Source organism: Nerophis lumbriciformis, linkage group LG29 (genome assembly GCF_033978685.3).
Source record: "Nerophis lumbriciformis linkage group LG29, RoL_Nlum_v2.1, whole genome shotgun sequence".
NCBI classification, from domain to species: Eukaryota; Metazoa; Chordata; class Actinopteri; order Syngnathiformes; family Syngnathidae; genus Nerophis; species Nerophis lumbriciformis.
Genome location: NC_084576.2, coordinates 15,898,376 through 15,913,586, shown reverse-complemented (window position 1 = coordinate 15,913,586; position 15,211 = coordinate 15,898,376). Strand labels below are relative to the sequence as shown.

Genomic DNA, 15,211 nt, shown 5'->3' with positions numbered 1-15,211 from the left:
ATGTGTGTATATATAGTAAATTATATAAATAAATAACTACAAAATGCATATATTTAAACATGTTTTTTTAATTAAAAAAATTCAATAACTGACTAATTTTCTGGTCCAGTCGCCAGTCAGGTGGGCATTTCTCGGCGCTTTGTCCGTTTGTGCATAAAAAAACACCTCCCAAGCTACGTATCGGTTCTCATCGTTCACTTTAAAAGAGCTGTTCAAAAGACTAGATTCATTCGCCAACGTCACATCTCTACACTCTTCCTGAACCAGGAAGTAGCATTCCACAGTAACTAACACACAGACGGACTAACAAACAAAAATATAAAATTTTCACCTTCTTTAAGAAATGAATTTCTCTTTTTTGTCATTTTAGTCATTATTGATCAATAAAATGGTACAATCTTGTAGTTTTCCGTCATCCCTCCTGAACCAGGAAGTAGCATGCCAGCTAACAAACAGACATACAAAAAATTATTCACTTAGCAACATTTCACTTTTTGATCTCCCAAAAATCCCAAATTGTACGGTCCCGAGTTATTACGCCTTCCTTTCTGAACCAGGAAGCAGCGTGCTAATGCTAACTAACGAACTGTTTATTTTTGTCCTCCATCAATGAGAAAGTAGCACTTTAACTAACTAATACGTAGAGATATTTCACTAATATAATTTTTTTTTTTTTTTTTTCATGTATTTTTTAAGATAAAATCAAAGCTTCCTGTGCCCTTATATCACAGGTGTCAAACTCAAGGCCCGGGAGCCAGACGTGGCCCTCCACTTCATTTTATTTGGCCCTCAAAAAGCCTGGAAATAATATGTATCAATAAAGTAATGTAACTTTTCTTACTAAATGTCTTCTTTTTTTCTATTTTGGGAGAAAAGAAAAAAAATGTACTCCATGTAATCGCAAATTATGTTAGCTTAAATATTGTTTAATTATGCAAAAATATATTATCAAACATTCAAACCATTTTTTTAAATAAAAATAAATACTAATAATAATGATTTCAAAGCTAGTTATCCATCAAATGGTGCAATGTAAAAGTAGCAATAGATTTCATGGTAAAAGTGTGAAATTGACTGTGGTTTTTACAGCATTATTCTCTAAATTAAAAAAAAAAATCCTTTTTTTTTTTTACTGTAATAAAGTGTGGTGTCGTTTTGGCATTTACAGTAATACACAGTTGTTGAAAAAAAACTGGCAGTGCAGGTGTCAAAATATTACTGTAAAATTGCATTTTTGTTTATTTACAGTAAAAAAAACTATGTAAATTTTACAGTAAAATTCTGGGAACTGAGCTGTCTTTTTTACCATAAAAACAGCAGTACTGTTTTTCCATTTCTCAGTAATATACACTAAATTTTGAGGTGAAATTATTGCAATTTACCATATTTTTTTGACTTTTTTTTTTTTTTTTTTAATCTACTAATAAAATTCATAAAAAAATTGTGTAATAATAGTATTCACTGTTCTCTGGAGCCAAACATAACTGCGATGCGGCCCTCAGTGAAAACAACTTTGACACCTTTGCCTTATATGGTCGTCCACTGTGAACCAGGAAGTAGTCACTTTTCCATCCATCTTGTTAGCAATAGAAGAGACAGTTTGGACCAGCTTCTTGCAGCTTTTTGACAAATAGTTTTTTTTTCCTGTGTGCACCAAATAAAAGTTTCTATCCTAGCAGGTGTAGGCAGCACACTTAAAAGTCTGCAGCCTACACAGTAAAAAAAAAAAAAAAGTGTCAAAGAGGAAATCCGTCTCTTTGCTCCACGGCTGCCAGCTATTCAAATGTCGTCTTTTCAAAAGTTGGGCCTAGCGAGAGAGAGGTTAACAGTTGGAGGAATGCGTTCCCAGTTACTCCCCCCCTCATCCCCCACTCCCATACTCCTCTTGGATCAATGGGTGCCGCCGTTGCCATTTGACCTGCTATCCCTGCACGGTTTCCTACTCAAAGCTTGTGGGAAGCAAAGAAGCGGCAGAGGCGTACGCCCGCTGAGATGTTAAATTAATGAGCAAGCGACTCAATGAGAGGATTGTTTGGCTTGGTTTGCTTTGGTAACCCCCTCGTTCTGCAGGGGAAGGGGGCCCCCATCTTGCCATGCGATTGCAGGGCATCGAACAGCGGATCTTCTGTGGGTACAGTGCAGCATCCCAATGCTAACAACACCAAGTCGCCCGCTTTAAAGCCCAAATCATTTTCAGTATTTATTTATTTCCATCCATCCATCCATTTTCTACCGCTTATTCCCTTTGGGGTCGCGGGGGGTGCTGGAGCCTATCTCAGCTACAATCGGGCGGAAGGCGGGGTACACCCTGGACAAGTCGCCACCTCATCGCAGGGCCAACACAGATAGACGGACAACATTCACACTCACATTCACACACTAGGGCCAATTTTAGTTATTTCAATGTTTTGTACATCAAGTGTGGAAACACAATATTTTGTTGTTTGGTTTATTAAGGGGTGATCAAGGGTGATGGGTCAAATGCAGAGAATAATCTCGCCACACCTAGTGTGTGTGTGTGACAATCATTGGTACTTTAACTTTAACTTTAACTTTATTTAACATGCCACCAATAATTAAATTACATTGATAATATTAACACAAGCATAAAATAGAAATATGGTATAAAATAGGAATATAAAAAAAAAAATCTAATTCATTTGTTAGTTTGTTTAATTACAGGAATAATTTAAATTGAATGAATTATTTAATTAATTAAGACATATATTGTTGCCTACAATTACATTTTGTTATTGAAACACATGTTAATATTATTAACATGCTTATTATATTTCATTATTAAAATATGTATAAACTTTATAGTGATTCTGTGAAGATTTATAGAATAAAATAAAAACATTCAATCCAATAATATTTTAATAAGGAATATGTAATAAATGACATGAACAAAAATGAGCTAGTATTGTTTTTATGTATCATTTTTAAAAGCGGTTTTAACTTGTTTTTTTATTAACACAGGAGACAAATTTAAATATTTTATGGAATAGGAATGATTTAAAAAAAAAAAAAAAATTGTTAGTTTTTTTTTTTACTTAAATAGTAATTTAAATGTAAGAAATTATGAAATTAAGATTTAGATTGGTGCACACAATTACTTATTAATATTATTAACTTTGCTAATTATATTTAATTAATAAACTATTCAGATGTGTTAACTATAGTGATAATGTTAAGATTAATTAAATAATTAAAAACAATTAATCCAATAGTATTTTGATAAGAAATAAATTACATGAAAAATTTAAAACTAGTAGTTTTTATGTATCATTTTTTTTAAACCTGTTTTAATTAAAACAGTAAAATAGAAATAATGTGTGGAATAGAAATAATAATAAAAAAGAAATCTAATTCATTTGTTAGTTTGTTTAATTACAGGAATAATTTAAATTGAATACATTATTTAATTAATTAAGACATAAATTGTTGCTCACCATTACGTTTTGTTATTGAAACGCATGTTAATGTTAATAACATGCTAATTATATTTTATTATTAAAATATGTATAAACGTTATAGTGATTATGTGAAGATTTATAAAATAAAATTAAAAAATTAAATCCAATAATATTTTAATAAGGAATATGTAATAAATGACGGAAAAAATAGAACGAGTATTGTTTTCATGTACCAATTTTAAAAGCGGTTTTAACTTCTTCTTTTTTTAATTAACAGGAGAAATATAAAAATATTTTATGGAATAGGAATAATTTTAAACAAATGTAAATTTGTTAGTTGTTTTTTTTTTTGTACTTGAATAGGAATTAAAATGTAAGAAATGATGAAATCAAGACTTAAATTGTTGCCCACAATTACATATTGTTAGTTAAACTCAACATATTAATATTATTAACTATGCTAATTGTATTTAATTAATAAGCTATTCAGATGTGGTAACTATAGTGATAGTTAAGATTAATTAAATAATTAAAAACAATTAATCCAATAGTATTTTGATAAGAAATGTGTAATAAATTACATGAAAACTTAAAACTAGTAGTTTTGATGTATCAATTTTAAAAACGTTTTTTAAACATTTTGTATTAAAACAGGAGTAAGGTGGAAATACTGTATGGAATAGGAATAATTAGGAAAAATCAAATTTTGTGAATTTGTTTTTGAAATTATACTAACAATTTTAAATTGAATAATTTATTTGAATTAATGAACACAATTGCATTTTGTTAGTTAAACACAACATATTACTAATCTTAACCATATTAATTTTATTTCATTATTAAAATGTTTAGTTACTTTAATTACTGTGATAATGTTAAGATTAATGAAATAATAAAATAATTTAAAACAGTTAAATCCAATGATATATTAATAAGAAATCTATAATAAATTACATGAAAAATGTAAATTAGTATATTTTTTTATCACTATTCAAAAAAAAATTGGGATAAATGGCAAAGATAAGAAAATGTCAGTGCCGCCAGGAGTTTTGTCTTTTTCGGGGATTTTTGTGCCCTAAAATGCCTGAATTCGTTGCGGCTTATCAAAAAGTTGCAATGTTTTGAGGCTTATTTTTTACTTTCAATCAATGTGATTTTATAAATTTGTGTTCCTTGTAGCCTTAGCCTCAAAAAGCACAGCATTGCAGCAAAAATTAAAAAACAAATACTGTATCTATGTTTTACTTATTTTATACCACACAGTCTTCAAATTAGACATGAGATGGCAGTAAAAGTACATATTCAGAGCTCATTGTCAAATTATTGTACTAATTTAATTAATTAATTAATATGAAAAACAGTAATACTGTAATTAACTATAATTAGAGAAAGAAACGCCACCCAAGGCTTCCTCATTGTCCGCGCTGTCGTCGACAAGTTGCAGACATTCTCCGTGTGTGTTTTACACTTGAAAAGTCCATCCCAAAACATCTATTTATGTTTTAACACATTTATCCCTGTACGTAATGAGCATTCATTTGTAAACAAAGTTTTGTTGGTAAATGGAGACGATGAGAGATTATCATCACACATCAACATCTCTATCTTGCTAAATAAGTATCTGTTCCTAATTGACTTAATCTGGATAAATAAAGCTTTAATTAAAAATGTGAACTAGGAAGTGAGGACACTAGTTTGTTGCTTAATATTTACACACTACATTACCCAGAAGGCTTAGCGCATCATGTATCTCTATTTGGTCAATTAGGTCACACTTGCATTTTAATATTTACCCTACCCAGACTTTTTTTTATTCACGAGACATGTCAACATTGTTAGGATTTAGTGCTACTTTGCAAAAAAAAAGACGCTCTCATCTGTTTAGTTTTTTTGTCAAGGTTTTATTGGTTTCTGCCGTTGAATATTGGCGCAATAAAGAAGAGAGAGTTGACTACAGATGTGTTCTAGCGTGTATATGGAAACTCTACTGTAGCTACTGTATGTGTTACCATGTTAGCTCGCAATTTATGGTCCCAGATGTGCCAACCCGGTCTGGCGGTGTCATTCCCGCACGTAAATGCGAGTGCACACCACGTCGTCTGCCCCGAAAATCTGCAACAGACAAACATGAATCCATCAGTGGAGTTTAAAACATACAAGTGGGAAGAAAACCGAAATCTAGCACTGTCTGTTCTGTTCCATTTTGGAAGGCAGAGAATCCCAAAAAGTGTATAAGCAATTAAAGGAAACATGCAAATTGTATGCAAATGTGTCCCACTTTACTGCGGCAGACAATCAGCCTGTTGTGTCACTGATGCTGCTATTGTCTCACTGCCTGCTTTTAGGGACACATTTATTAGCACTTGTACCACTTAGTTGAGCTTGCCATGATAAATCCTTTGCGCTCCTGACACCACTCATTCTGGTGCTTTACCCAACTGTGGGGCTCAATCACAGGGTACCTCTAGCAGGGTATGCCACAGCTGACTTAATTTGTCCCAGAAATCTGCAGAGTCGTACCTTCAACGTGGATCCGAACCTGGGTCTAAACATGAATGCTGACAGTGACACCAAAGAGCCAGGTTTGCCCATTTTGTTGGGGTCAATGACCGTTCTCACTAGTTCTTTCCAACAGGATTTCCCCACTTACAATCCCACTTGTGACAACAGTCATTCCAATGCCTCACCCACATCTAGAGATCTTTTTTGGGGGTCAATGATAGTTCTCAACGGTCATTTCCACTTTTGACAACAGTCCTTCTGGTGCTTCACCCACATCAAGAGATCTTTTTGGTGGGTCAATGATAGTTCTCCTTGGTCATTTCCACCTTTACTTAAGATCCCACTTTTGACAATAGTCCTTCCAGTGCCTCACCCACATCTGGAGATCTTTTTGAGGGGTCAAAGATAGTTCTCATTGGTCATTTCCACTTTTACTTAAGATCCCACTTTTGACAACAGTCCTTCGGGTGCCTCACCCACATCTAGAGATCTTTTTCGGGGGTCAATGATAGTTCTCCTTGGTCATTTCCACCTTTACTTAAGATCCCACTTTTGACAACAGTCCTTCCGGTGCCTCACCCACATCTACAGATCTTTTTGGGGGGGTCAATGATAGTTCTCATTGGTCATTTCCACTTTTACTTAAGATCTCACTTTTGACAACAGTCCTTCCGGTGCCTCACCCACATCTAGAGATCTTTTTAGGGGGTCAAAGATAGTTCTCATTGGTCATTTCCACTTTTTCTTAAGATCCCACTTTTGACAACAGTCCTTCGGGTGCCTCACCCACATCTAGAGATCTTTTTGGTGGGTCAATGATGCTTCTCATTGGTCATTTCCACTTTTACTTAAGATCCCACTTTTGACAACAGTCCTTCCAGTGCCTTACCCACATCTAGAGATCTTTTTGAGGGGTCAATGATAGTTCTCATTGGTCATTTCCACTTTTACTTAAGATCCCACTTTTGACAACAGTCCTTCCGGTGCCTCACCCACATCTAGAGATCTTTTTGGGGGGTCAATGATAGTTCTCCTTGGTCATTTCCACCTTTACTTAAGATCCCACTTTTGACAACAGTCCTTCCGGTGCCTCACCCACATCTACAGATCTTTTTGGGGGGGGGGGGTCAATGATAGTTCTTATTGGTCATTTCCACTTTTACTTAAGATCCCCCTTTTGACAACTGTCCTTCCGGTGCCTCACCTACATCTAGAGATCTTTTGGGGGGGGTCAATGATAGTTCTCATTGGTCATTTCCACTTTTACTTAAGATCCCACTTTTGACAACAGTCCTTCGGGTGCCTCACCCACATCTAGAGATCTTTTTGGTGGGTCAATGATAATTTTCATTGGTCATTTCTACTTTTACTTAAGATCCCACTTTTGACAACAGTCCTTCCAGTGCTTCACCCACATCTAGAGATCTTTTTGAGGGGTCAATGATAGTTCTCATTGGTCATTTCCACTTTACTTAAGATCCCACTTTTGACAACAGTCATTCCAATGCCTCACCCACATCGAGATCTTTTTGGGGGGAGTCAATGATAGTTCTCATTGATCATTTCCACTTTTACTTAAGATCCCACTTTTGACAACAGTCCTTCCGGTGCCTCACCCACATCGAGAGATCTTTTTGGTGGGTCAATGATAATTCTCATTGGTCATTTCCACTTTTACTTAAGATCCCACTTTTGACAACAGTCATTCCAATGCATCACCCACATCCAGAGATATTTTTGGGGGGTCAATGATAGTTCTCATTGATCATTTCCACTTTTACTTAAGATCCCACTTTTGACAACAGTCATTCCAATGCCTCACCCACATCGAGATCTTTTTGGGGGGAATCAATGATAGTTCTCCTTGGTCATTTCCACTTTTACTTAAGATCCCACTTTTGACAACAGTCCTTTTGGATGCCTCACACACATCTAGAGATCACTTCTAACACCACTCTTTCCAGTGCTTTACCCATCTGTGGGAGAGAATCACACAGGCGGTTACCAGTCCAAAGGGTTCCTCTAACAGAGTCTCGCTCCTTATGAACTCACTTCGGACACACGTTTTCCCACAAATCTGCAGAGTAGTACCATCAACCTGGATCTTAACCTGGCTCTAACAATGTATGCTGACAATGACACCAATGACACCCATTTTGAATCAACAAATCGAGAGTGCTCCATTGTGCCCATTGTACCCTCTCTAAAACGTCCAGAATGCGACAACAATACTACATTTACATGTCGTGACCTGAAAATTAACCAAATATGAGCGATATTGTTATTATATGCGCTAAAACAGACGGCTTATTTAGCGGTGCATCGATAGCAGTGAGCTAATGCTAGGTTACGCTGCAATTGTTGACACACTAAACCAACGGCTGCTTCTGCTTCGTCTCAAACTTTCTAAAAGTAAATTTGAGATTATAATTCAAGCATATCTCACCTGCTAGTAGACAAATGGGGCCATGGACCGAGAGACTCGTCGATTTTGACGTGCGATAGATTTTTCATCTAAACAGGATTATGTGAGCGTCTCCCGTCAATCGGCATCCCAGCGAGAGTGTAAATATAACAGTAAGTGTTTGTTTTATTTTGGTTTATTAGAGTTAGTTTGTATGTTTAGTACCTAACAACGCTGCTAATGCTATAGTGTCACAATAAAGCTGCATCCATCACTCGACTTCTAAAACTTATTGCTCATCCTCTTTGTGTTCGGGCTCAAAAAATATAAGGTCCTCAATCCTAATTGTTCCCAAAGTAATCGTTGTCGGCTCTCACAAAGTCTGCATGATTAGCATTTGTTGTTGATGGGAAAGGGACCTGTGGTTGCTACTTCGTCATGGATCACGTGACTGGCTTGCTCATTAACTCTCAACATGGCTCTTTTATTTTGATCATATCTATTTACTCACAAACTTTGGAAGTCTTTTGGTGTCATAAATCAGATGTATATGATAATAGCTTCAATTTGGAGGCAACTCTACTGGTACTTCAGGGCCTTCCAACACAACTCCAGTGATGTCTGTTTCCATCCTTCAAGTGCATCACTCACATCTTGGGGAATTCCACGGACATCCTCAGGACTTATCTTCCCACTTCTGACGCCAGTCACACCAGCGTTTTAGCCATTTCTGGCGGGTCAGTCACACAGATGTCACCAGTCCAGAGGGATACTATTAATGGCCTCATGATCCCACTTCTTACCCCCGTCAATAGTCCATTTCAACAAGACATGTGATAGATAGCCTTATGATCCCACTTCTTTTGACACCATTTGTCCCTGATATCTGAGGCGTATTGTCAGCACAAATGTTGGCTTAAAAAAGCACTTTGTGAAAAATCTTATTCTTGCCTCAAGAAAAAGTAGCTACTCAAACTCGACTAAGTTTTTGTAGATACACTTATTCGATTACATTTTTATGGTCTGACCGACAAAACCCAAAACCAGTGAAGTTGGCACGTTGTGTAAATGGTAAATAAAACAGAATACAATGATTTGCAAATCCTTTTCAACTTATATTCAATTGAATAGACTGCAAAGACAAAATATTTAACGTTCGAACTGAGAAACTAATTTATTTTGCAAATAATCATTAAATTAGAATTTTATGGCAGCAACACGTTGCAAAAAAATTGGCACAGGGGCATTTTTACCACTGTGTTACATGGCCTTTCTTTTTAACAACAATCAGTAAACGTTTGGAGACCAATTTTTGAAGCTTTTCAGGTGGAATTCTTTCCCATTCTTGCTTGATGTACAGCTTAAGTTGTTCAACAGTCCGGGGTCTCCGTTGTGGTATTTTAGGCTTCATAATGCGCCACACATTTTCAATGGGAGACAGGTCTGGACTACAGGCAGGCCACTATAGTACCCGCACTGTTTTACTATAAAGCCACGCTGTTGTATTTCGTGGCTTGGCATTGTCTTGCTGAAATAAGCAGGGGCGTCTATGATAACGTTGCTTTGATGGCAATATATGTTGCACCAAAACCTGTATGTACCTTTCAGCATTAATGGTGCCTTCACAGATGTGTAAGTTACCCATGCCTTGGCCACCAATACACACCCATACCATTACAGATGCTGGCTTTTGAACTTTGAGCCTATAACAATCCGGATGGTTCTTTTCCTCTTTGGTCCGGAGGACAGGACGTCCACAGTTTCCAAAAACAATTTGAAATGTGAATTCTTCAGACCACAGAACACTTTTCCACTTTGCATCAGTCCATCTTAGATGAGCTCAGGCCCAGCGAAACGTTTCTGGGTGTTGTTGATAAATGGCTTTGGCTTTGCATAGTAGAGTTTTAACTTGCACTTACAGATGTAGCGACCAACTGTAGTTAGTGACGGTAATTTTCTGAAGTGTTCCTGAGCCCATGTGGTGATATACTTTACACACTAATGTGGCTTTTTGATGCAGTACCGCCTGAGGGATGGAAGGTCACAGGCTGGTTTTCAGGTTTGCTGCTTATGTATTTCTCCAGATTCTCTGAATCTTTCGATGATATTACGGACCATAGATGGTGAAATTCCTTAATTCCTTGCAATAGGTCGTTGAGAAATGTTTTTCTTAAACTGTTGGACAATTTGCTCACAAATTTGTTCACAAAGTGGTGACCCTCGCCCCATCCTTGTTTGTGAATGACTGAGCATTTCATGGAAGCTGCTTTTACACCCAATCATGGCACCCACCTGTTCCCAATTAGCCTGTTCACCTGTGGGATGTTCCAAATAAGTGTTTGATGAGCATTCCTCAACTTTCTCAGTCTTTTTTGCCACTCGTGCCAGCTTTTTCAAAACATGTTGCAGGCATCAAATTCCAAATAAGCTAATATTTGCAAAAAATAACAAAGTTTACCAGTTCGAACATTAAGTATCTTGTCTTTGCAGTCTATTCAATTGAATATAAATTGAAAAGGATTTGCAAATCATTGTATTCTGTTTTTATTTACCATTTACACAACGTACCAACTTCACTGGTTTTGGGTTTTGTACAATGCCTCGAAAAAAAAAGCCGTCATCGTGCAGATGAACAGCAAAAATAGTGACACATTAAGACGGTTGTCATGTCAACAGAGTGAGGGTGATCTATGAGGAACAAGGTGAGAAGAGCCTTGCCTGTCCATTAGAGCACAAACATTTGTCGTCCCTGGGGGAGGTCACTAAAAGGGGCACGTTATTGACTTTGTTACTCAGAAGCTGCAGAATTTCTTCTGAGCCTCATGAAGAATTCCGTCATTCTTACAAAGTCACAAAAGCTCTTCCTTAAACTTGATCAAACTTTCCAAGTTGTTGCTTCAAGCGAGTGTGGGAATGTGGAGAGGAAAGCTTCACTCTTGGAATGCTTTCCCTTTCTCAATCGTCTCTGAGGAGCTTTGGACTTAATCTGACTTAATACATAACAGAGATGTCGGTGAAGAAGCTCCTCTTCTTCCGGCTTTCACAGCTGGGATGAAAGCGGGACAAAACCTCTGGAATCGTTTCCTTCTACGAGGGGAGGGGATCTCCAGGAAATCTCTCCTGGAGAAATCCCATTGGACCAAAGCAGTCTTTGGAGATGCTTTGGAAATCTGATGATTACCTCCATTATGGAGGTTTTATTGACTTTTTTGGTCCCCTTTCACACAGAAACCAGCAAACTCAACAGTTGTTGTTTTTTTAATTAAAAAGTATGCTTTTTTTTTTACGTTCAAATATATATACTTTATAAATTAAAAAAATGTACTTCTCTAAATTAAAGAAATACGTATACAGTATATACTTTTAAACAAAAACATACTTTTTAAAATTGAATTTATACTTTTTAAATAAAAAAATATATCTACTTTTGTATTTTAATATCATTTATATAAAAACATAACTATATACTAATATGCAGTAAAATATATACTATGTATGTATTTAATTTACAAAATGTTTTTGAAAATAGTAAAATACTTTTTTAATTAAAAAAATATATACTTTTTTTTAAGTAAAAGTGTATCACTTTACTTTTTGATTTTATATATATATATATATATATATATATTAATACGCTTTTTAAAATATATACTTTTTAAATTAAGAATTATATACTCCGTATACATGTTTGAATTTACAAATATATTTTAATTTAAATTGTAAAAGATAGACTTTTTTCAATTACGAAATGTATATATTTTTAAATAAAAAATAAAAACTTTTTTTAACTTCAAAATGTATGCTTTTTTATTTTACATACACATATTGTAGATATTTTGAATTATATATTATATATATATATATATATATATATATATATATACACATACACACACACATATATGTATGTATATATATATATATGTATGTATGTACTGTATATGTATATATATATATATATATATATATATACTGTACTGTATATATTATACAGTATTTGTTATGTTTATTTCATTTTTTAAAAGATTGTCAAACATACAGAATTATAAGGGACTGTTACTCACCAGCGTTAGCTCGTCGCCATTCAGTTGGCGGGTCCAGAAGGTTTTTGGTCCCTCCCCGTCCACCAGAGTCTGCTTGCAGTAGATCTTGTTCTCCGACTCCCAGGTGGCGAGACTCTGTAGGACGGGAAGAGCTGACGGTCATGGTAGTGTGAAGAACTAAACCTTCTAGAAACAGAAACCGACTGTGTTAAGTACAATTAGCCCTGGCTCCTTTTTGGATTAGTTGTTATTGGTTTTCATGTAGTTTTTATTTTACTTCTCATTTCCTGCTTGCTGATGTTTGATTTTACAACATTTACCTCAAAGCCTTATGTCCATATTTTTCATGTGCTTTTCAAACACTTCCCACACTGTAAAACAAATCTGTCGATTTTACGGTAAAAAAAAAACTGGCAGCTGTGTCAACAGTTATTATCATAAAACTCACTCTTTTTTTCAGTGAATTGCTGTAAATTAAAAAACGGTACCAATGTTATTTTTACGGTAACATTTTGGCGACTGAGCTGCCAGTTTTTTTTAGCTTAAAATCTACTGTCATTAATTTTACAGTAAATTACTGTAAATTGAAAAACGGTACCATTGTTTTGGTTTTTTTATCAGTAAAATTCTGGCGACTGAGCTGCCAGTTTTTAAGGGTAAAATCTACTATTGTTTTACAGGAAATTAATATAAATTGAATAATGATATCACTTTTAATTTCACAGTAAAATTCTACCCACTAAAGTGATAGTTTTTTAGCGTAAACTCTACTATTGTCGCTTTTACAAGGCATCACTCTAAATTTAAAAAAAAAACGCTACTACTGTTATTTTTACGGTAAAATTTGGGCAACTGAGCTGCCAGTTTTTACCTTAAAATCTACCGTCAGTTTTACAGCAGATTACTGTAAATTGAAAAACGGTAACTGTTTTGTTTTTGTTATTTTACCATCAAATTCTGGCGACTGAGCTGACATTTTATAACTGTAAATCTACGGTCGTTGTGTACTGTAAATTGAAAAACGGTACCATTGTGTTTTCTTTATCAGTAAAATTCTGGCGACTGAGCTGACAGTTTTTTCGCGTTTGTACAGAAAATTCATGTAATTCGTAAAATGGTACCACTTTTAATTTTACGATAAAATTCTACCAACTGTACTGACAGTTTTTTTTTGCGTAAAATCGACTATCGTCGTTTTTACAAGGAATCACTCTAAATTTAAAAAACGCCACCAATGTTTTTTTCTCGGTAACTATTTGGTTGTTTTTACAGCGGATTGATGTAATTTGAAAAACGGTAACTGTCTTTTTTTGTTTTTTTTACAGTAAAATTCCGGCGACTGAGCTGCCAGTTAAAAACTGTAAATCTGCAGTCGTTGTTTTTACATTGCATTACTGGAAATTGAAAAACCGTACCACTTTTATTATTACGGTAAGATTCTGGCGACTGAGCGGACAGTTTTTTAGCGTAACATATACTGTCATTTTTTCTTAAGTGAATTACTGTAAATTAAAAAACGGTACCACTGTTATTTTTACGGTAAAATTTTGGCGACTGAGCTGCCAATTTTTGCTTAAAATCTACTGTCATTAATTTTACAGCAAATTACTGTAAATTGAAAAACGATACCATTGTTTTGTTTTTTTTATCAGTAAAATTCTGGCGACTGAGCTGACAGTTTTCAAGGGTTCTATTGTTTTACAGAAAATTAATGTAAATTGAAAAATTGTACAACTTTTAATTTTACGGTAAAATTCTATCAACTGAGCTGACAGTTTTTTAGCGTAAACTCTACTATCGTCATTTTTTCAATGAATCACTCTAAATAAATAACAAAAACGCTACCACTGTTATTTTTACTAGGGATGTCCGATAATAGCTTTTTGCCGATATCCGATATTCCGATATTGTCCAACTCTTTAATTACCGATATCAACCGATACTGATATCAACTGATACCGATATCAACCGATATATACAGTCGTGGAATTAACACATTATTATGCCTAATTTGGACAACCAGGTATGGTGAAGATAAGGTACTTTTAAAAAAAATTAATAAAATAAAATAAGATAAATAAATCAAAAACATTTTCTTGAATAAAAAAAGAAAGTAAAATAATATAAAAAAATTTACATTGAAACTAGTAATTAATGAAAATTAGTAAAATTAACTGTTACAGGTTAGTACTATTAGTGGAACAGCAGCACGCACAATCATGTGTGCTTACGGACTGTATCCCTTGCTGACTGTATTGATATATATTGATATATAATGTAGGAACCAGAATATTAATAACAGAAAGAAACAACCCTTTTGTGTGAATGAGTGTAAATGGGGGAGGGAGGTTTTTTGGGTTCGTGCACTAATTGTAAGTGTATCTTGTGTTTTTATGTTGATTTAATAAAAATATATATTTTTTTTTTTTAAAACCCAAAAAACGATACCGATAATAAAAAAAACGATACCGATAATTTCCGATATTACATTTTGACGCATTTATCGGCCAATAATATCGGACATCTCTAATTTTTACCATAACATTTTTACCAGTTTTTACCTTAAAATCTACGTCGTTTTTATAGCGGATTACTGTAAATTGAAGATTGTAATTGTTTTTACAGTCAAATTCTGGCGACTGAGCTGCCAGTTTTTAACTGTAAATATACGGTCGTTGTTTTTACAGTGCATTACTGTAAATTGAAAAACGGTACCATTGTTTTTTCTTTATCAGTAAAATTCTGGCGACTGAGCTGACAGTTTTTTTAGCATTTTTACAGAAAATTAATTTTACGGTAAAATTCTACCGACTGAGCCGACAGTTTCTTTAGCGTAGAATCTACTA

At 34.6% G+C, this 15,211-nt stretch overlaps 2 protein-coding genes across 2 annotated transcripts in view; one reads left to right on the top strand and one right to left on the bottom strand.

Moving 5' to 3' along the window:
* Nucleotides 1–15,211, top strand: part of sin3aa (SIN3 transcription regulator family member Aa) — an 82,591-nt gene that overhangs the window by 43,940 nt on the left and 23,440 nt on the right. The gene's annotated exons all lie outside the window — the stretch shown is intronic.
* The window catches only part of crabp1a (cellular retinoic acid binding protein 1a), a 32,045-nt gene continuing 22,130 nt past the window's right edge, over nt 5,297–15,211 (bottom strand). Inside the window, exons 3-4 of the mRNA XM_061924910.2 lie at nt 12,387–12,500; nt 5,297–5,528 (exon numbers count right to left, since the gene is read on the bottom strand). Coding sequence (XP_061780894.2) covers nt 5,478–5,528; nt 12,387–12,500 — 165 coding nt within the window. The 3' untranslated portion in view covers nt 5,297–5,477. The remainder of the gene's footprint in view (nt 5,529–12,386; nt 12,501–15,211) is intronic.